The 21,590-nt window shown below is 35.0% G+C and overlaps 1 protein-coding gene across 1 annotated transcript in view; it reads left to right on the top strand.

Annotated features, from left to right (window-relative positions):
• Nucleotides 1-289: 289 nt before the first annotated feature.
• LOC149772559 (uncharacterized) overlaps nucleotides 290-21,590 on the top strand; it is a 187,672-nt gene continuing 166,371 nt past the window's right edge. Inside the window, exons 1-3 of the mRNA XM_089947658.1 lie at nucleotides 290-863; nucleotides 3,270-3,486; nucleotides 13,549-13,690. Coding sequence (XP_089803784.1) covers nucleotides 13,624-13,690 — 67 coding nt within the window. The 5' untranslated portion in view covers nucleotides 290-863; nucleotides 3,270-3,486; nucleotides 13,549-13,623. The remainder of the gene's footprint in view (nucleotides 864-3,269; nucleotides 3,487-13,548; nucleotides 13,691-21,590) is intronic.

Below are 21,590 nucleotides of genomic sequence, written 5' to 3'. Positions count from 1 at the left end.
TTTGCTCACCCCTATTAGTAAATAAATGCCCCGAGTGATCGAGTGGACTAAATCGCTCTCCGTTACGGATCACTGCCATCTCACCTCTGTCTGCGGCGGTTCGAGTCTCGGATTCAGCCAATGTGGGTATGTGAGAAAGCTTGCCAGCAGCTTCTCGTGGGTCGGTGGTTCTTTCAGAGGTTTTCCCGGGTTCTTCCTTCACCATTAATACTGGCCGCCATGTATAGTCTATCGTTTGCTGAAAAATGGCGTTAAACCCTACAACAACAACTACATTTAATAAATGTGCATCTCCCAAAAAACTGCTTGTTCCGCATTACTGTATAGTAGAAAGAAGAGCAGATAACTTGTTCCTACATTTTTTTAATATTTGGCAATTCATTCATTGCACTTTCGAAGCAGGTTTTGTCTAGTTTGGAAAAATTAATGTCACTATTTTCAGGACTACTGAAGATAGTGTACTATTCTGATTTTTTTTTTTTTTTTTTTTTTTTACACCAGGGAGCTTTCGTTTAATCTAGCAGTGTGCTTACATCAAGTACAATTTCCACATGTGCATTTATCCCCAAACATTTCAGCCACAATACACGAAAGTAACTTAGAGGTATACTAACATTTTTCAACTGTTCATATTTGAAATTTAAACAAATTCACCTTACACTCGTTAAACTCTCACAACTTTTTAATATCTGCAGAGCGCCCTCTCAGCACAAGGAACTAAACCTGAAAGTGATCGGATCGAGCGAGCTCGCGCGGCAAAAAATAAATAATGTACGTGTGCTGACCAGATGGATAAAAAACATAAAAAATGAAGAATTAAAGATGACAACGCTTGGAAGGAATGCTAACCAATGACACAGGGAGTATGTAATTTATGAGCTGTTATGAAGGATTACTCGAGATATTTACTCATAAAGTTAGAAATGCAGAGTGTGCTAAAACTAGCAGCCGTACACGATATTTCAAATATGCCACGGTGAAACCAATGATAATTGCATCATAAAATGAGAGAGATATACCCTGGTTTGTTAATATAATGCCTTATCGTTATTATTTTCTACATTACTTTGATTTAATGCATTTAGGATTTGTTTCTATGATAAGTGAAATTGTATTTAGATGATAGCGGTTAGTCCGATAACCCTCCCCCCCCCCCCCCCCCATCACTGTTGATGCAGATCGACGATAAACCGCAAATCACTATCGTCACGGGTGAGGGCAGATTTATCGGTTTAATAGCGGTTGTATAAACTTGATTGAGACTATGACATACACAAATATAAATTGAGAATGTAGGGCGGTGCCGTTACAATATCGTCGTGACATCAGTTTTGGACTGTCCTGTAAATCGGAGCGGCCATTTTATTTGGTTGAAATTACGTGTAACATGTAACAAATGACGCAATTTTCAGGTCTCTTGACAGTTATGTCACGCTTTGCTACAAGTTAAGAAGATGCTTCCCGCTTGTCTAAATCCCGTAAATATACACATTATGCAAAACAATTTCCTAATGCTTGTCTAAATATACACATTTTTCATAACAATGATCAAAAATGGTTGATGAATGTCAAATGAATAAAATCGGGTGACTTCCTATCTACGAGCACTAAGCATTTTGTTTTCACTGTTGAAGCCCATTATTGAAATAATTATCAATTTCGAAATTGAATTTAAGGAGATTTTATTTACTCATTCTTTCCTTATTTCTATTAGTGAAGTAAGAAAAAAGTAATCTAATATGCTGAAATCAATATATTTTTTAAAAAGAGAAATATTTATATGTTGGATACATTAAATAATTTTGGAACAGTAATAAATGTTTCTGATCCTGTCATAAATGCATCACATACCATTTGCATGATTTTCAGAATGTATGTATGCATGTATGTATGTATTTAAGAGTTTATTTTTTTCTGAGTTTGACGTGGTATAACCTGTCAGTCGTCAAATCACACAGCAGATAATGCCAGAATGGCGTTATGTAAGCTGTGAGTCGGCATCTGACAAGGTTATACCAGGATAAACTCAGAAAAGTCCCAGAGGTTTTTGTCGTTTTTGCCTGAAATGTGCGTAGGAAAGACATTTGGGGGGTTATTTCTAAATACATTATAATACATAAGTTTTCAACATATTTTCCATGAGTCTAATGCCTAGTTGTATTAGAAACATCATTTTCCATCAGTTATTTTGCTTGGGCATGAGCAGAAGGGTAAAAGTTGGATTTTTTTTTTGGGACTCATCATTTTCATATGGAGACCGCAATTTATTCCAAATGCCCACCATATCCTAGTTTTAGCAAAAATTTGCCCATCTGTGTACAGTTAAGACCGGTATGCCTTAGATCTGAGACCAAAAGGTCTAAAATCCGGACACCAAATCGCATTCCAACCTCGAGCGAATTTTGGGTGGAAAAAAAAAACGGGTCCAAAAAATGAGGTTTTTTCCTCTGTATTTTGTAGTGCAACTAGAACTTCCAGATTATTTGGTATCATTTTAGAGCTATGTCTGTCTGCTCTTTTGTAATACCACCCACGTTGGAGTCTCTTAAATGACCTTGATGCTGCAGAGCTCGGAAGTAGGATACAGCCTTGTCACGCCTGGGGCCGAATCGGTTAAACTCTTATCATTGAAATTTCAGTTATTAGTTATGTTATTTTGTTTGCATCATTAAAAAACAAATCTTAACTAAGTGTAGTAATACATGATTTTGGGTTTTCTGTTGCATAGCAATTTTATAGCACTTGGGATTGATTGTCCTGCTTGGTCGCAATAAGGTCATCATAATACCAGTCCTTCAACCAATGAAAGCCAAATTTATTCAATTATTTTTAAAAAAATTGTTAGAATGATTTTTCTTTAAATGCTTACTTCATGTCTGCCTTAATTGGCAGTGTTTATCTTATGCTGTACACATGACTATTTATAGAAGTGGGTATACTTAGAAAAGTAGTTCTCCTTACAGTTAATACAAAAATAAACGCAATTCATTTTGATCACTTGGTAACATTCTGACCAGTGGAAATGTTACTTTCCTTTACCAGTTACTGGCATTGAAATTATGTATATACGTATATACACATGCAGTGACATATGTATGTATGTATGTATGTATGCACATTGTATGCATGTATGCATGCATTTATGTATGTATGCATGTATGTATATATATATATATATATATATATATATATATATATATATCTTATGCATATGTGTGTGTATGTATGTATACATGCGGAATAAATTGTGTTTATAATTATTCAAATAGGATCTCCACTGTCCTTGGTGAAAATGTGACAGCGACCACTTAGAGATCATGTTCTTGTGACCTTCGAGTTAGCCAGTGGAAGTACAGCTTGCAGCAGTTTGAAAGTGAATCAAATCAATTACCATTCACTGATGCACCTCAGCTTTCCTGCACAGTCTCCCAAATGCAAAGATATAAGACTTCATCTGATTGGCTGATAAAATTAGTGATGATCATGGTAATAACATGTCACCAGAACGTGACCTCGATGTCAGATCTTCAACAATGGAGATCTGATTTTAATCAGATTGAAATGTGTTTTTCAACCAATCATATATTCCAAATTTTATGTTTCATTTTCACATCAAATTAGTTATGGATCAATGCTTTAGTGTGCTATCTTAAATAAAATAAGAGTTGGAAGATAACTGTCATTCTTCCTTTCTAAATATTGCTTGTCAGATCACTGCAGTCATTTACTTGTAACTCATATAACGGTGGAATAATTAGATAATGCTTGTCAGATCACTGCAGTCATTTACTTGTAACTCATATAATGGTGGAATAATTAGATATTGCTTGTCAGATCACTGCAGTCATTTACTTGTAACTCATAACGGTGGAATAATTAGATATTGCTTGTCAGATCATTGCAGTCATTTACTTGTAACTCATATAACGGTGGAATAATTAGATATTGCTTGTAAGATCATTGCAGTCATTTACTTGTAACTCGCATAACAGGGTGGAATAATTAGATATTGCTTGTTATATCATTGCAGTCATTTACTTGTAACTCACATACAGGGTGGAATAATTAGATATTGCTTGTAAGATCATTGCAGTCATTTACTTGTAACTCACATAACAGGGTGGAATAATTAGATATTGCTTGTCAGATCATTGCAGTCATTTACTTGTAACTCACATAACAGGGTGGAATAATTAGATATTGCTTGTCAGATCATTGCAGTCATTTACTTGTAACTCGCATACAGGGTGGACTAATTAGATATTGCTTGTCAGATCACTGCAGTCATTTACTTGTAACTCACATAACAGGGTGGAATAATTAGATATTGCTTGTCAGATCATTGCAGTCATTTACTTGTAACTCACATAACAGGGTGGAATAATTAGATATTTAACAGGGTGGAATAATTAGATATTTAACTGCTGATTTCTTTTATTATCTGGATAATAATTAACATTAATACAACTACATAATGAATAAAAGCAGTAGCACCTTCAGTATCATTATGGTTAAGATGCATATAAAATGTATCCATTTATCATGTAACAAATTCAAATATTAGAAATTTACAAATATTCTCAATTGTTAAAAAGATGTTAGTGACCCTTTGCAATCAGGACAAAACAACAAAAGATACGTCATTGTTTCACGTTCCTTTAAATTGTTATTAAAACTTTATTAGGGTAGAAATTGTGTCTCATGTGATAAGGACAAACATTATTTCTCATTTAAATTTATAAAATATTAGGGAGCCAGCAATTGACAGGTTTGTTTCTGGAAGTAGCTCTACCACATCTGTTGATCGTACTTGTTATTCAGCTTTTTCATTTCCCCCTATATTACCAACTTTCTTGAAAAATATGGCTGCCAACAGTAATTCTGATGTAATCTTGAAACAAAAATACTTATGTTCACTGTATTAATTAATTAGAATGTTGGGTTTGTAATATATTATTACATGTATTTACTTTCAAATAGGGGCCCCGAGTGGCCGAGTGGTCTAAAGCGCTCTCTATTACGGATCACTGCCATCTCACCTCTGTCTGTGTGGGTTCGAGTCTCAGATTCGGCTAATGTGGGTATGTGAGAAAGCTTGCCACTAGTTTCTTGTGGGTGGGTGGTTCTTTCCAGGGTTTTCCCGGGTTCTTCCTCCACCATTAATACTGGCTGCCATGTATATAGCCTATCGTGTGCTTAAAAATGGCGTTAAACCTTACAACAACTACTTTCAAATATTTATATTTTGTTGCATTATTTTCATTTGAAATATTGATTCTTTATGCATCTCTTGGCTTTTATGTATGCTCAGTGGAATGCCGACTTGCTAAGGGTGATTTCTTTTCTAAGTGCTTGATGTCAAAGGAAACTTAGGTAAATTTTTTATCCTGCATCCATTATATATAAATAAGTCAATGCTGAGTATAAGACGAGGCCAGATCAACACCTCGGCTTTGTCTTTTTCGCTTCGTTCCACACAGCATCATGAATTTGATCTGTAACGTAGTAACTTTTCTGGTCTAGATCATTAAATGTAACTAAAAGTACCTAATTTGTTTCACACAAAGTATTTAAAATGTGTTCCTTACTTTTAGCTACATATTATTATGATGACCTGAAAATTTTTTGAGTTAAATATATAATACAATTTGCGATGCTTTGTGGAATTAAATTATGTCTCATAACTTTCGGTTTCATAAAATTTATGCTATTTCATATTACCGGCAATAGGGAAATTGCACCATTAATGCTTTCTCTACATTATTTTGGGAAGAGAGATACATAGATGCATATGTATTTTATTGCATTTTTCTTTCTGTGCCTCGTGATCAAAATAAAATATGGTCCGATCTATACGGAGAGAGAGAGATTCCATGTCTTCATGCATTTTAAAAAAGCAACATATTGCCCCTGTTTAGCTATTGTCAAAGAGAGAAAACATCAGTAAATTAAATAGTAATGTAAACTATGAAAATACATAACGTACTCAATGCATAACATACTCAATGCATACCATACTCAATGCATACCATACTCAATGCATAACGTACTCAGTGCATACCATACTCAATGCATAACGTACTCAGTGCATACCGTACTCAATGCATAACGTACTCAATGCATACCATACTCAATGCATACCATACTCAATGCATAACGTACTCAATGCATACCATACTCAATGCATACCATACTCAATGCATACCATACTCAATGCATAACGTACTCAATGCATACCATACTCAATGCATACCATACTCAATGCATAATGTACTCAGTGCATACCATACTCAATGCATAATGTACTCAGTGCATACCGTACTCAATGCATAACGTACTCAATGCATACCATACTCAGTGCATACCATACTCAATGCATACCATACTCAATGCATAACGTACTCAATGCATACCATACTCAATGCATACCATACTCAATGCATACCATACTCAATGCATACCATACTCAATGCATAACGTACTCAGTGCATACCGTACTCAATGCATACCATACTCAATGCATAACGTACTCAGTGCATACCGTACTCAATGCATACCATACTCAATGCATACCATACTCAATGCATACCATACTCAATGCATAACATACTCCTTCCGGGTTTAAATATACACAATAGTTATATCCATCTGGACTCCATTTAGGTTAAATCCCAAGACTGACCATTTCGCATACTAAGTTTCATAGCAAATACATATAAAAAAAACCTCTCCATTTCCAACAAATAAGATTTGTTTAAGTGCATGTACTCTTCCTGTATGATCTTTGCTCATGCTATATATTACTGTAATTGCTGTTAGTCATATCGGCAAGTTTAAAAGATGTCGTTATTTGAACAAATTTAATGAGCAACACCAGGCATTACTTTTCATTATATGATACCGTATTCATAATACCCATGGGTAGCTTCATTTCCCCAATGGTTGCCTGACTAATCTGATTTGGTCTGCTGAATCTAGACCTCAAACAGGTGTTTGATTAACAAAACCTGACTACAGCTGTAGTATAGTTAATGAGCATGTAAATATCACATAATTCTTGGATTCTGGAAATGTACAGCAAGAACAATTTCATGCTTTGTCCATTCAAATATTGCTCTGGAATCATTTTATTCAATTTATTTCACATCTACATTTCCTGGCCTGGTTAAAAAAAGATGACCTTACTGAAATTGTCTCAGATGAACTATTGGTAGGGGCTTGTTAGAGAATGTCACAGAAGATCTGGGAAGGTAGATGGTCGTATAATGTGAAAGGATAGTAAACAATAGCACAGGAGAGTTGATGGATGGAATTGATTCACTGGAACTTGAGAACCACCACTTACAAGGAAAATTACAAAGAGGCAGAGTAGTAGAATGACAAGATGAGGAGTGTTCTGAAAGGCTCGGACAAAAGACTGAAGCAAGTGCAGCTTCAAAACAGATCAAACAATACTCGAAGAAGCTGAATATTAAAGTTTATGGGCTGGAAGAGGAAGAAACTGGAAATTTAAGAGAGAGAATTCCAAAATTGGTGAAGGAAGTAAATAAAATAAACTAAGCTAACAGGGACATAGTGGCTGCACATAGGATTTCCAGTCGACAAGGACTGCCACGGCCAGTAATTGTTATATTCTGGAGTTTGGAGTTTAAATTTCCAATTGTCAGGAAGCTGAAGGATTTCCAGCAAAATAAGGGAATTAGACTGCTGGAGGATGTGACCAGGATGAACACTGAACTTGTCAATAAAATTTCTGTACACCTTGAGATTGAAAGTGCATGGTACTTTAATGGTTATGTATATGTTCGAACCAAATCAGGAATAAGGATTTTTAAAAAAATGACATTTATGCTGAAATTGATGAGAAATTAGAATGTAAGTACAATTGACCAAACAGATAAATGGAAGTTACATTTCACTGCATTCTATTCTTGATTAATATTATTAATATTTAAGCTTGTATCATAGAAATATTTTTTCTCTCCATTTGGGGGATATATTTACCAATTTATTTCTTTCCTGGTTAGTTCATTAATTAATTGCATTCCTAATCACTTCTGTCATTAATTCATGGAAACATTAATTCTTCATTCAGTGTTTCATATCATTCCTTGATTCCTCATTTATTGTGTCATATCATTCCATAATTCCTCATTCACTGTGTCATATCATTCTGTGACGGTTGCACGCATTGGGGTGGGGTTCTTCCAATATATATTAATTAAATTATGATGAAAGTTCCACCTGGGCTCGTGGGGTTAGAAAGTTAAATTAGTGACGAGGTAGATTTACAGCTCTGAGCCCCCAGTCAGCAATGCCGACGGCTTAATTATAGAGAACACGAAGATGAAATTCAATTAATAACAATTTAATAAATTCGATAATTTAAAACGATAAACTCTCATTCACTCGTCTTTCCCTCAACCAAGTGACAGCCTAATTCACCCCGTGATTTACAGTGTGAGTTCGATTTTCCCCCTGTCCTTGCATCTACTCATCTCTTTCTTTCCTGCTAATTCCTTCCTTCCTTCCGTTCCTCTAACACCTCCTTCACCTCTGTTTCCCTCTCGACTATCCCCTCCTCCAATTTCGCTCCTAATTTCCTCTTCCTTCCTTCTCTCCCTTTTTCCTCCTAGACTTCAGCTTCTTCTGACTTCTCTCCTTTCTTCTCCTTTCATCCGTCTCTCTATCTGAGACTAGGGGACCAAACTGTAACTGGTCTGTCCCTCAAAGCTTCCTTACTTGAAGCTGTCTGTACTTAGAATTTCCTGTTCTAAGATATTCCCGCCAATAACGAATGGCTGTTCAGAGTTACGCTATCCTCCTCTGGGCAATCTCTCTAGCGAACTAATTCTTGCCAGAAGACACGGAGATATCATTCTAGTCAAATCAGGGTCTCTCCCCATCTTGATTCTGATTGGGTGGCGCTGTGACCCTGTCCAATCATCTTAGTGGCCCGTTCAACCTGGCTGTCTGTCTGCAGGGAAAAGAAGTTAAGACACTCCCACTTCTTCGGGCAACTTCTTTTGATCTGGACAAACGCTTCCACATCTAGGTGATAATTGACTATCTGGCGGCCTCGCAGCTCCTAGGTCCTGCTCTCCACTTCTAGCCACGGCAATCTTACGTAAGGGATTAGTGCTAGCCTGCAGCATTGTTTAACATCAAACAATGGCTTGTCAGAATTACCTTGATTATGCATGTTTCAAACTGGGGCTACTCTGGGTCGGGGTAAATGTGACACATTCCTTAATTCCTCATTTATTGCGTCATGTCATTCCTTAATACGTCATTCACTGTGTCATATCATTCCATAATTCCTCATTCACTGTGTCATATAATTTCTTAATTCATCGTTCACTGTCATATCATTCCTTAATTCCTCATTCACTGTGTCATATCATTCCTTAATTCCTCATTCACTGTGTCATATCATTCCTTAATTCCTCATCCACTGTGTCTTATCATTCCTTAATTCCTCATCCACTGTGTCATATCATTCCTTAATTCCTCATTCACTGTGTCATATCGTTCCTTAATTCCTCATCCACTGTGTCATATCGTTCCTTAATTCCTCATTCACTGTGTCATATGATATCATGCCTTAATTCCTTTCTACTGTCATATCATTCCTTAATTCCTCATTCACTGTGTCATATCATTCCTTAATTCCTCATTCACTGTGTCATATCATTCCTTAATTCCTCATCCACTGTGTCATATCATTCCTTAATTCCTCTTTCACTGTGTCATATCATTCCTTAATTCAGCAATTCATAAATCAAATTTCATTCATATGTACATTTACTTCATCATTGAATCATCTTTTTCAAAGTACACATCCACAATCAAAGTTCTAGTTCTGTCTTTTGGCTCATACATTTTCCCACCAGCCACATCTGTGTATACACATTCATTTTCCCACCAGCGACATCTGTGTATACACATTCATTTTCCCACCAGCAACATCTGTGTATACACATTCATTTTCCCACCAGCAACATCTGCATATACACATTCATATTTGCTTTTTTCTTTTTTTTCTTCTCTCAATCATACATCCACTTTAATTTATACTCGTATTTTCTGTGCTTATTGGTGCACTCAATTGATTTACCTCCATTAAGGACTTTTGAAGGTGCATATAAGAATGATCTCCATTGCCGACTGTATTAATATTTAACTTACAAATCTAAAGTATAGTTACCCGCCAAATCAACAGTATGTACTGTAACACCATTAGATCGGTGTTTGGATTTTGTGAATGCGATGCGTATGATAAATGAAGGTGAAACTTTATATATTCCAGCAAATGGTTATGTACGTGTAACATTTCTGTTGTTTTTATTAAAAATAATGTAAATTTTATTTTAGAATGTTAGAGGTCTGCATGTTCAGTCTTTAAATGAAAGGACATTTTCCAGTGGGTAAAGCACAAAACAAAAGAATGTATCTGTTGTATGCATACAAGAAACTCATAGTACACAACTGATGAAATATATTGGGCTGCTGAATGGAGATATAAATGCATCTTTAGCCATTGTCCTAGTAATAATACGGAGGTCTGAATAGTCTTTCGATTTTCTTTGTTGAATTTGTGGTCCTTAGGGAAAAAGATGTTATAATGGAGGGAGATGTTTTTAAGACTCGTCATTCAGCTTTTGTTTCAGATGTTGTTTTTTCGAAGTATCCAAGAGGAAAACAATAATGGAATTTTAGTGCTCAGCTGTTGATGAATAATAATTATACAGACATGGTCAAGAAGTTGTAAATGATCAGATGGTTTTTGAAATTTCAAAAATGAAATCCATTAGGAAAACAAAGGAGAAATTGGACAAATTAATGAAAATTGAACAGGAAATATACTTTCACGGGGATTGTCAGATCATATAAATAGGGAAATTCTGGACGATTTAAGGAAAAAAAGAAAGCAAGGAATCAAGGAAAAAGTACATATAACCCTTATACAGGTGTTACATTAAGAGCCAAGCACGATGGAGAAAAAAAGCACAAAAATCTTTTTAAATCTTAAGAAACGAAATTATGTCAATAAGACAATAAAGGAAATCATTTTAAATGAATTGATAAATATAGTAGACCAAATAGATGTCATATTGTATAAAAAATATATATGATATAGTAGACCAAATAGATATCATATAGAAGACCAAATATATATCAGAGTAAACCAAATAGATATCATACATTATGTAAGTTTGTATAGGATGGAAAAGTAGAGAGAGTTAAACCTGATCTACTAGTATCCTTTGAGAGTGATGGAGGATTAACTATGATACACATTTATTTATCCATTAGGTATATTAAGATAAGATGGGTTATATTACTGGAAAACGAGTATGGAGCGTGGCATAACATAGTTAATGCAACTATATTGCGAAATATGAAGGATATTTGGAAATTAGGAAGGAGAAAATTAGAAGAAATTGGCAAGGTAATTAAAACTATTTTTTGAGAGATGTAATTTATGCAGTAGCAAATTGGAAAGAGGATCTGCAAAATCCAAATGAGTATTTGTCCTTCATTTTTAAAAATTTGTTCCACCTAGAAAGTTACAGCAATAGAGCAGCTCTGGAAAGATGACGGAATTCTTAGTTATCTAGTTGATGATCACGGTAATAGGATTAAATAATGAACTTGCTAAAACAAAACCCAGTGAAGTTTGTTTACAGAGATTTTTTTAGAAAAGGTAAATAGGCAACATAAAGCTAAGCAAGAAACATGGATACAGTTATCAGAGAAAAATATAAGTTGTGAAGACTGGCCTAAGATATTGTAGCCAGGCAAAACTAAGGATACAAAGTTGACCTCATTTTAAATTAATTCATAAAGTTGTCACTAATAACTTTGAGGAAAGAATTTTTATGTTGGATGATGACAAATGCTCTTTCTGTAAGAGTGAGAAGAAAAGTATTGGACATCTATTCTTTAATTGCAGTATTACTTCAAATCTGTCGTACTAAACTTGTTGGACCTTGTGGTCCAAATATTCTACATTTGTCCAAAAAAAAGCAATATCTTTAGGAAGTGAACAGTTGGACATCTTGTGTAGTCTCTTACTTATCTTGGCTAAATATTATATCAACACTTGCAGATTCAGAAAGCAAAATCCTTCCAATTATGCTTTTTAAGCAAATATTTGAAACATAAGAACATTGACAAATATACTGCTGAGTTAAGCAAAGAAGATACAAAAATAGGCCTGAATACGTGGCTTATGCAGTGCAGTAAATAGGAACCATGCTGTAATATTATGAAGACCATGTAATCTATACAATGTATGCTTGTGTCTGCCGATCTGATTTGTGTCATAAGAGATTGCGTGCTATATGCATGTGTGTGTATGTCTTTATTATTTTTGTGCATTGTAGTTATTGTCAATAGATCACTTGATAACCAGAAACATTTAACTGTAATGTGACCTCGGGATGGTGTTACCAGACCCTGCAGTCAACCTATTGCAGGAATAAGAAATTTGTTAATAATCTGATATACTTGTTAGCCAGTAACAAGCAAAAAAACTGAAAATTGTTCATTTCAGCTAATGTTTTGCAGTAAAAGATAAGGATATTTTGTTATGCAGTTTTTAATGAAGTCATTATTGCATTTATTAATGCCATTTTGTGAGTTAACAGTATTATTGCATTTATTAATGCCATTTTGTGAGTTAACAGTATTATTGCTTTTATTAATGCCATTTTGTGAGTTAACAGTATTATTGCATTTATTAATGCCATTTTGTGAGTTAACAGTATTATTGCATTTATTAATGCCATTTTGTGAGTTAACAGTATTATTGCATTTATTAATGCCATTTTGTGAGTTAACAGTATTATTGCATTTATTAATGCCATTTTGTGAGTTAACAGTATTATTGCATTTATTAATGCCATTTTGTGAGTTAACAGCATTATTGCATTTATTAATGCCACTTTAATACTCATTTCCTGTTTGTTTTCAACTTAGTAGAACACAATCTATTTGTACCTATTTCGTCTGCAAATCAATAGCAGATGGTTTGTCCAGTTGAAGTGTATATAGTCAATAGCAGATGGTTTGTCCAGTTGCAGTGTATATGGTCAATAGCAGATGGTTTGTCCAGTTGAAGTGTATATAGTCAATAGCAGATGGTTTGTCCAGTTGAAGTGTATATAGTCGATAGCAGATGGTTTGTCCAGTTGCATTGTATTTAGTTAATAGCAGATGGTTTGTCCAGTTGCAGTGTATATGGTCAATAGCAGATGGTTTGTCCAGTTGCAGTGTATATAGTCAAGACTTATTTTCTCAATACTGAATAGAACCTTTAATACACTTACTTGTAGACAAGCTGAAATCTTCAGATACCTGTTTGTAACCTTTAAGTTTAAGACATTTACTTGTAGACAAGCTGAAATCTTCAGATACCTGTTTGTAACCTTTAAGACATTTACTTGTAGACAAGCTGAAATCTTCAGATACCTTCTAAATTAAATAGTAGTTACTTACATGGGAATATATTTTGGCTTGAAGTTTGCTTTCCATCTTTTTCAGCCCGGTCCTGGTGTCATCACTTTATTAGCTTGACAACTTATGGACTTAAGAGTTGATGCTCATTAGAACATCATAATGGCCACAGCAGCAAACAATATCACATGTAATCTGGTTCAAGCTGGAACTCTGGAACCAAAGCAAGGTATGTGATATACAAATAATATATAAATGCTAGTTGTTTGTACTAACACAATAACGGTTCATGGTTTTAGCAAAATGTGCTAAACTCAGTAGGGGAAAATATAAACCAGACTTACAATTGTAACAAGTTGGTATCTGTTTGACAAAGTTCTGTGAATTTTGTCAGATACATGCAATGAAGCCTTTAAATGACTACCATATATACTCGCGTATAAACCCATTTGCATATAAGCCAACCCCCAAAACTGAATAGGTATCAGCACTAAAAAGTGCATGACCCGCGTATTTAGCCGACCCAGAATTCTGTGACATCATGCAGTAAGTTCTAAATGCCTTTATTTAGGCACATTAACAAAATTATTAAAAAGAAATGGTATAAACTTTTTTGAAAATTAATTTATTTCAATTTCTGTTTTCTTATTGTTTCTGCCTAATTTAGATTTTCGTATAACTTGATCGAATGATGACAAGAATTGAGCATTCGCAAGTTGCTTTAACACTACCTCTCCCTTTTGACCCCATTATAATTTGTTTATGCGTTATTGCATTATACATTTTATATCAGTGCATCAGTAATTACGTTTCTATTTTGCCTTGAAATTGTGATTACATTATGATAACACAATGAACAGCAATACGGTTTTGATTCAGCTCTTGCAGTTAGGCAACAGAGTGTATTTACATAATGGGCCACCACATGTACATTATAGGTTTAAATGAAGTACATCCCTTGTTGTCGAATCATAGGTACCACTGCACTAAACTTTAACAATATCTCCAAAATACAATAATGAAGTTTCAGAAATAATGTTTCGACAAATTATGCTATGCCATAAAAGCCGAGTTTATAGTTTGCTTTGATATAAGCGACCTTACACCATACTGGTCAACTCTCACCCTGGGAGGAAATAAAACCTCCTGATTTTTAGGGTTGTTCCAGGCCTACCTCCCAATTTCATAATGTATTGCCTGTATTTTGCAGGGAACTGTCGATTATTATATTATGTCTTCAATTTTCATTTATCCTTAAAAAGAAAAATCCTACATAAATAGATATATTGTATGCAGTCCATTGAAGCCATGTTCTGTTGCATCACCTGTGAATATTTTTGTGATGAAATAATTCCTTTACTAGAAAGAATTCGCTTCTTTAGTAAATAGATTGTAAAGTTTAAACATTACTCACGTAAATTTATGATTTGTTTTTACCTCTACAAGAATACAAAATTCAGAAAATAAACCAAAACAAAAAATAAACCCCAACAGTAGAACTGTGGACAATTAATTTCAATCCCAAGAATGATCACTATGCATGCTGTAACTCCATATGCTATATTGCTATTCCCATCAAAGCAACTTACCTGAGTGAATACCTGGCATTTGTATACCATATATACAAATGTTAATTACCAATGTTAAATTAAGACAAGGAATGAAAATACATAACATGCAGCAAATGTGTACTCAAAAGACTAATTCAGACTACACATGTTTATGGTAAACAATACTAAATGCCTTATGAGTTGACAATAAGGAAGTAAGGTTGGATATACAATGAAGGGAAAGTAGTTTCCACATGTACAGTACCATGAGGCTGCCTATTTAAGTACCCATTAGTTCAACAAAATTGGGAATCCTTTATTTACCAATCAGTTGCTGGTGCTTGCATAATACACAGTAGTGTAGAACATGGTTTCTTTGAATTATGATGGAGGGCCAGTCATTTTCACAAAATAGTTGCAACGATAAGCAGGATTAACTTTTTAATAAGTTGCGCTGGCTTTGTTGCTTGTTTTATTTAAGACTAACCTTTAGCTATCATGCAGTTTAGCCACAGCTGACCTGAATATGAAAATAGGGCATGTCATGGGGGAAAATAAGGGGTGTCATAGGGAAATAAGGCATGTCCTTTGAGAATTTCACTCATATTGGACCCGTTAAGATCGGTCAATATCTAGAGAAAAGAAGGTTTTAAAAATGCCACGAGAAACCTCCCCATTTTAGGTCCCAATCTCCCTATCTTTTTATTCAGTCTCCCATGCAAATAAAAACTGATGCCCAAAGTAATCCTGCATTGCAGACAACAGTATCCCCCTCTCAGTCATGTGACACACCTGCAACAGCAATAAGTGTACATCCATGGCCCGCAGTTCAAACAAGTCTGTTACCTTCACCAACAACTGCATTTCCCAGTGCTCAGACAAATGTGTCAGAATCAACACAAGTAGTTCACACAACTGAAACACCAATTTCAGCACCCCTTCCTCCAAGATATGTGTCTGAAATACAATCCAGAGTCCAACACACGACATCACAAGCCAGAAAAGATAGGACTCTAATAATTGGCTCCTCAATTTTGAAAAGTATAATACCAAGGAGACTTTTTAAAACAGATGTACAGACTTTAAGAGGTGCAAAAATCAACAACATCACTGGCAGAATAATGAACAGTGACCTAACCAAATACAAACAAATTATTATTTTAGTAGGTGGAAATGATGCCTGTGAGGGAAGGTCACTAAATCAACTCAAAACAGATTTTGAAAGTTTATTGTATGCTGCTAGGTATTGCAGCCCAAATACATGTAAATTAATGATATCGGGACATCCTCCTCGTGTGGACACCAAGGCCAAAGAAATAAATGATCTGATAATTGACTTACGTGAAGATTTCAACCTACAGTACATTCCACAATACAAATCTTTCTTCATTCAGAATCAGGATGTCAACCTTAGTCTCTACCACAGAGACAAAGTTCATCTAAGCAGAAAAGGAACCTCTCAGCTACTGAGAAATATTAACATGTATGCCCCTATTTTCAAGCACTTTAATGAAGAGTGTTGTCTCAACTGTGGAGAAACTGGGCACATGACACAGGTATGCCATCATGGCAAACAGATAGAGTGTTTTAGGTGCCATAAATATGAACACAAAGACTTTGTCCATCAATGTATACATATTAGAAACTGGCAAAAAGGAGAATGCCAACGCTTCATTTACAAAAAAACTAAATGTACCCAGTGGGACTCTTGACTCTAACTATTCAATGGACACTATTGTAGATGCAAATGCAAATGTAAATGGATTTTCAGGGTTTGTATGTGACTTTGAAGATGCTAATATATGTGAACATTTAAATATAGAAATAGGATGTCAGAATGATAAAAGTAGTATGGAGACAATCTCAGTTAGTACCCCATTGCATGATGACATACATGTAATTGATATGAAACTAAATACAAAAGGTTTTAACATAGGTCACTTAAATGTACAAGGTATAGTGGGAAAGATAGACCAGATTAAGTTAATGTTGTCTTCCATGGAAAATAATATACATGTTTTAGGACTCACTGAAACCAAATTAAATGCTAACCACAATGATGATCTATTTCACTGTCAAGGCTACAATAAACCATTTCGTAGGGACAGAGAGACAGCTGGGGGGGCTTGTTGTATACATTAGGGAAGATGTAAATGTAAAAAGGCGACTTGACTTGGAGTCACATGAAATTGAGAGTATCTGGGTGGAAATTTTTCAAAATAATGCAAAATCTTTCCTAGCTGGTTTCATTTATAGACCACCTTCCTCCAAAGCATTTTGGAATGATAACTTTTTGAAACAAATAGAAAATGTTCTAGCACAGGAGAAAGAAACATATATACTTGGAGATATAAATAAGGACCTTCTCAATACTCAAATAAGGAACAGCTGGATGGAATTTATTGAATCATTAGGCCTAGACCAGCTGGTAAATGAGCCTACAAGGGTAACAGAAAAATCAAGCACTCTTATTGATCACATTTATACTAACCTACCAGACAATGTGGCTTGTGTTAATGTACCGAATGTTGGTCTTAGTGACCACTATCCTACTTTTTTGACAAGAAAGGTTAAATGCAAGAAAAATAAGAAAAATACACATTAAATGGTCACTTACAGATCGTTCAAAACTTTTAATGAAGAACAATTTCTCAATGACCTATATAAAGTTCCATGGAGTATGATCCAAAATTTGGACGACATAGATGAAGCCATGAGGGTGTGGACTGACTTATTTATGGATGTAGTATCTAAGCATGCACCACTGAAAGTACATCGAGTAAAGACTGATATTCAACCTAATTGGCTTACTACTGAAATCCTAGATGCTATGAAAACACGAGACAAATTCAAGGCTATGGAAAACCATGCACAATATAAAGTATGGAGAAATAAAATAACAAGTATGATCAAAAAAGCTAAAAAAACTTATTATGAATCATTGCTTGGAAACAAGAAGAGCAACACAAACTCCATTTGGAAAGTCTTCAATGAACTCACTGGAGGAACGCACAAAAAACAGACAAATAAACTTCACTCACTTCTGGTAAATGACACCATAGTCACTGATGAAACTGACATTGCAAATGTTTTCAATGATTTTTTCATCAACATTACCACAAAGTTAAAAGAGCCAGTGATAGAAAACAACTTTAATGAACTGAAAAAGTTCTGCAGCAGTAAAATCTCAAAGGAGGTATGTTTCTCTATCCCACCAGTGTCAAAAACTTTGTTAAAAAATGTCTCAGTGAACTTGATACCAAGAAAGCTACAGGACTTGATCAGATTGGTCCACGACTCATTAAATCTTCTGCCTTTGCTATTGTAGATAGCATAACATTCATAATTAATTTAAGTATTGCAACCTCATCTGTCCCCAAAATATGGAAAACTGCAAAAGTAACTCCTATTCACAAATCTGGTTCTAAGGATGATGCTGATAACTACCGACTAATTTCAATACTACCAAACTTTTCAAAATTGATTGAAAAACATGTCCATGACTCATTCATGTCATATTTAACCAAACACTTGCTGTTACACCCTAATCAATCAGGCTTTAGACAGAACCATTCCTGTGAGACTGCCTTGATCTCCCTAACTGATAAATGGCTTCAAGCACTTGACCAAGGTAGAATAATAGGAACTGTATTTGTAGATTTCAGGAAAGCTTTTGACATGGTGGATCATGAAATCCTTTTGAAGAAACTGAAAATCTACCAGTGTGATGAAAGAACAATTAGATGGTTTACTTCGTACTTAAATGAGAGAACACAACATGTTTACATAAATAATGTTCTGTCTGAACCTGAAACAATTAGATATGGAGTACCACAAGGCTCAATTCTAGGTCCACTACTATTCATTTTATTTATTAATGACCTACCACTTTTACTAAGAGACTCAATATCATCTACAGATCTCTATGCAGATGACACAACATTGTCAGACATCCAAAACACAAAGCATGAGCTCGAAATTTCTTTACAGAATGCACTAAACAAACTTGAAAACTGGTGCACATGTAATGGCATGGTGGTAAATACTGGTAAAACTAAAATATTACTTATCTCAACATGGCAAAGAAGGACAAATCTTGATAGTGATGAACTATGTCTGACATGGAAGGATACAAATCTGCAAATAGCCTGTCATGATAGGCTACTTGGTGTTCTGGTAGGTAATAACCTATCATGGACTGAACATATCAAACATACCAGTAAAAAAGTCAATTCAAGTTTCAGTAGGATAAGACATTTTCTCCCTGAAAGGCACAGGAAACTATTTTATAACAGTTACATACAACCCTATTTGGACTACTGTAGTACAGTATGGGGTAATTCAAATGATAAAAACATAGCAAAGCTGGCACATCTTCAAAAAAGTGCATTTGGCCTAATATCAATCCAGAAAGAAAGCAAGGAAAGTTTAGCTGGTAGGTTAAAAATATTACCTATTAAAGACCGAATCTGTTTGAGAAAAGTCAAATTAATGTACAGGATATCTCATAATAGTGCTCCTGAATATTTACAATCACTATTCCAGTATAGGCTACCTGGTAATACTCCCACCTGCGATCCATGTCTACCAAACAGTATAAAATTCCCAAACCAAATAAGGAGTTATTTAAAAAAAGTTTCCAGTACTCTGGAACTCTGCTTTGGAATAGTATTCCAGCTGAGATTAGAAATGCCCACTCTATTTCCTTCTTCCAAACCCAATATATCCAGTGGCTTCAGAGATGCAGCTTAAATAAATGATTTCCTTTAGCAGCAGAGAGGGTGAACAGACCACTTAAGGGAGTGGTCACCCTTGTGTTTTACCAAAAAAAAATAGTGACCACTCATAGAGGTCAATTACCACGTCTACGATTATTGTTTGTCCCAAACAGAATTGTAGACGAGCCCTCTCTGCTGCTATCAGTCTTGGGAATCATCATCTGAATCATGGGAATCTTCATCTGAATCTTCGGAATTTGTTCTATGTTTCAAGTAATATTCAAGTTCTGATGGTGGTTTTTCTATTTTTGGATTTATGTTCTTTCTGTGTTTATAATATATCATCAAACTTCTGTATCGATCTCCACCGCAATTTTTGCAAATCTGATATAATCCTCTAACGCCGTTGTTACATCCAACACATCTTCGTGGACCAGCATGAGGATTTTTCTTTATAAGATAATTATGTTTCTTGCAATATTCTCCACGACATTTTTTATTACAATTGTTAGTGGTTCCTTGACGCAGCCACGCACAGTTGTTCATTATATTAATGATATCTGTTTAATTAAATTTAATTTTATCATCACCCCTCTCTGCTGCTCCTCTTCTGCTGATATTAATTAAATTATTATGTTATAATAAAATGATACATCCAGAATCTCATACTGCAAGAACAGCACGAGAACGATTAGAAACAATTAAAAAATTTCTTCCTGTCAGAGACTCATTTAGAAAAAATCTGCAAGCGCAGCAAGAAGCAAACGTTGAGTATGAAGAAGACACTAAAAAACTGTTTAAACCCGTCACTGCAGCTACTGAACAAGTTGCAACTGTCATCAAAGAAGATCTTCTTCCGGTATCAAAACAAACTGCGGCGCAGGCTGAAAAAATAGCAAGAAGAACTAAACAGGCAAAGAAGATTTTACGAGATCTTCCAACTGGCATAGCCGGGGAAATAGCTGCGGCTCAGCCTCCACCTGTTGGTGAGGAAATACTTGAAGAAATTGGACAACTTCGTGCTGAGATAGGTGATATGAAAGATCGTGAATCAACAAAATCAGAAGAAGGAAGAACGATTATGCTGAGCAATAAATTTACTAGTGCGGGTATCAAGTTCATAAAAGAAATTGAGGATATTAATACGTTATCAAAACTTGCAGTAGAAAGTTTTAATAAAAAAGAAGAACTTTTAAGACCTGAACATAGTTCCACTCGTATTAGTGATCCTGAAATCTGGTATAAATGGATATATCGTATATATTACAATAAAGATAGAGTTTACTCTAGTGATGAGGTATATAATGATTATCGCAGAAAAATAGACATGTATCTTGCACAAAAAGAACCAAAATCTCTCAGAACAATAAGTGAGGAAGAAGAAGAAGTATCACCCTCAAGACTATTTAAGAAAAGATCACCCTTAAGACTATTTAAGAAATCAGAAGGAGAAGGAGTTACTGGCAGTGGTCTGGGAAATAATTTTATTTGTTTTGATAATATCCTCAATGACGTGTCACGGTTAGAAGTTCTCATAGGAGGAAAACGTGCCGGAAATAATTCACCAGAAATAACCAATGAAGCAGCTGATATTTGTCGGCGACTATTTCAAGGTGGTATCATGGATATTGGCGTTTACCGAGAACTTATTGATGAGCTCGTTGATGACTAGTTGTTAGATAAATGGTAAATAAAATAAGATGATTGTGCATGATAATCATCGTAAACCCACACAGGTTAGAGCGGTAAACTCACGATTACCAATCTATAGTGTTATTTACGGAAATGGACTTGGTGATGTCATTCGGGGATTATTCACGAGGATAGCTCCAAAAGTAGCACCTGTTGCAAAACAATTATC

This window comes from Sinohyriopsis cumingii, unplaced genomic scaffold, assembly GCF_028554795.1.
Source record: "Sinohyriopsis cumingii isolate HCF-2022 unplaced genomic scaffold, ASM2855479v2 utg001397l, whole genome shotgun sequence".
Taxonomy (NCBI): domain Eukaryota; kingdom Metazoa; phylum Mollusca; class Bivalvia; order Unionida; family Unionidae; genus Sinohyriopsis; species Sinohyriopsis cumingii.
This window is presented reverse-complemented; position numbering and strand designations above follow the sequence as displayed.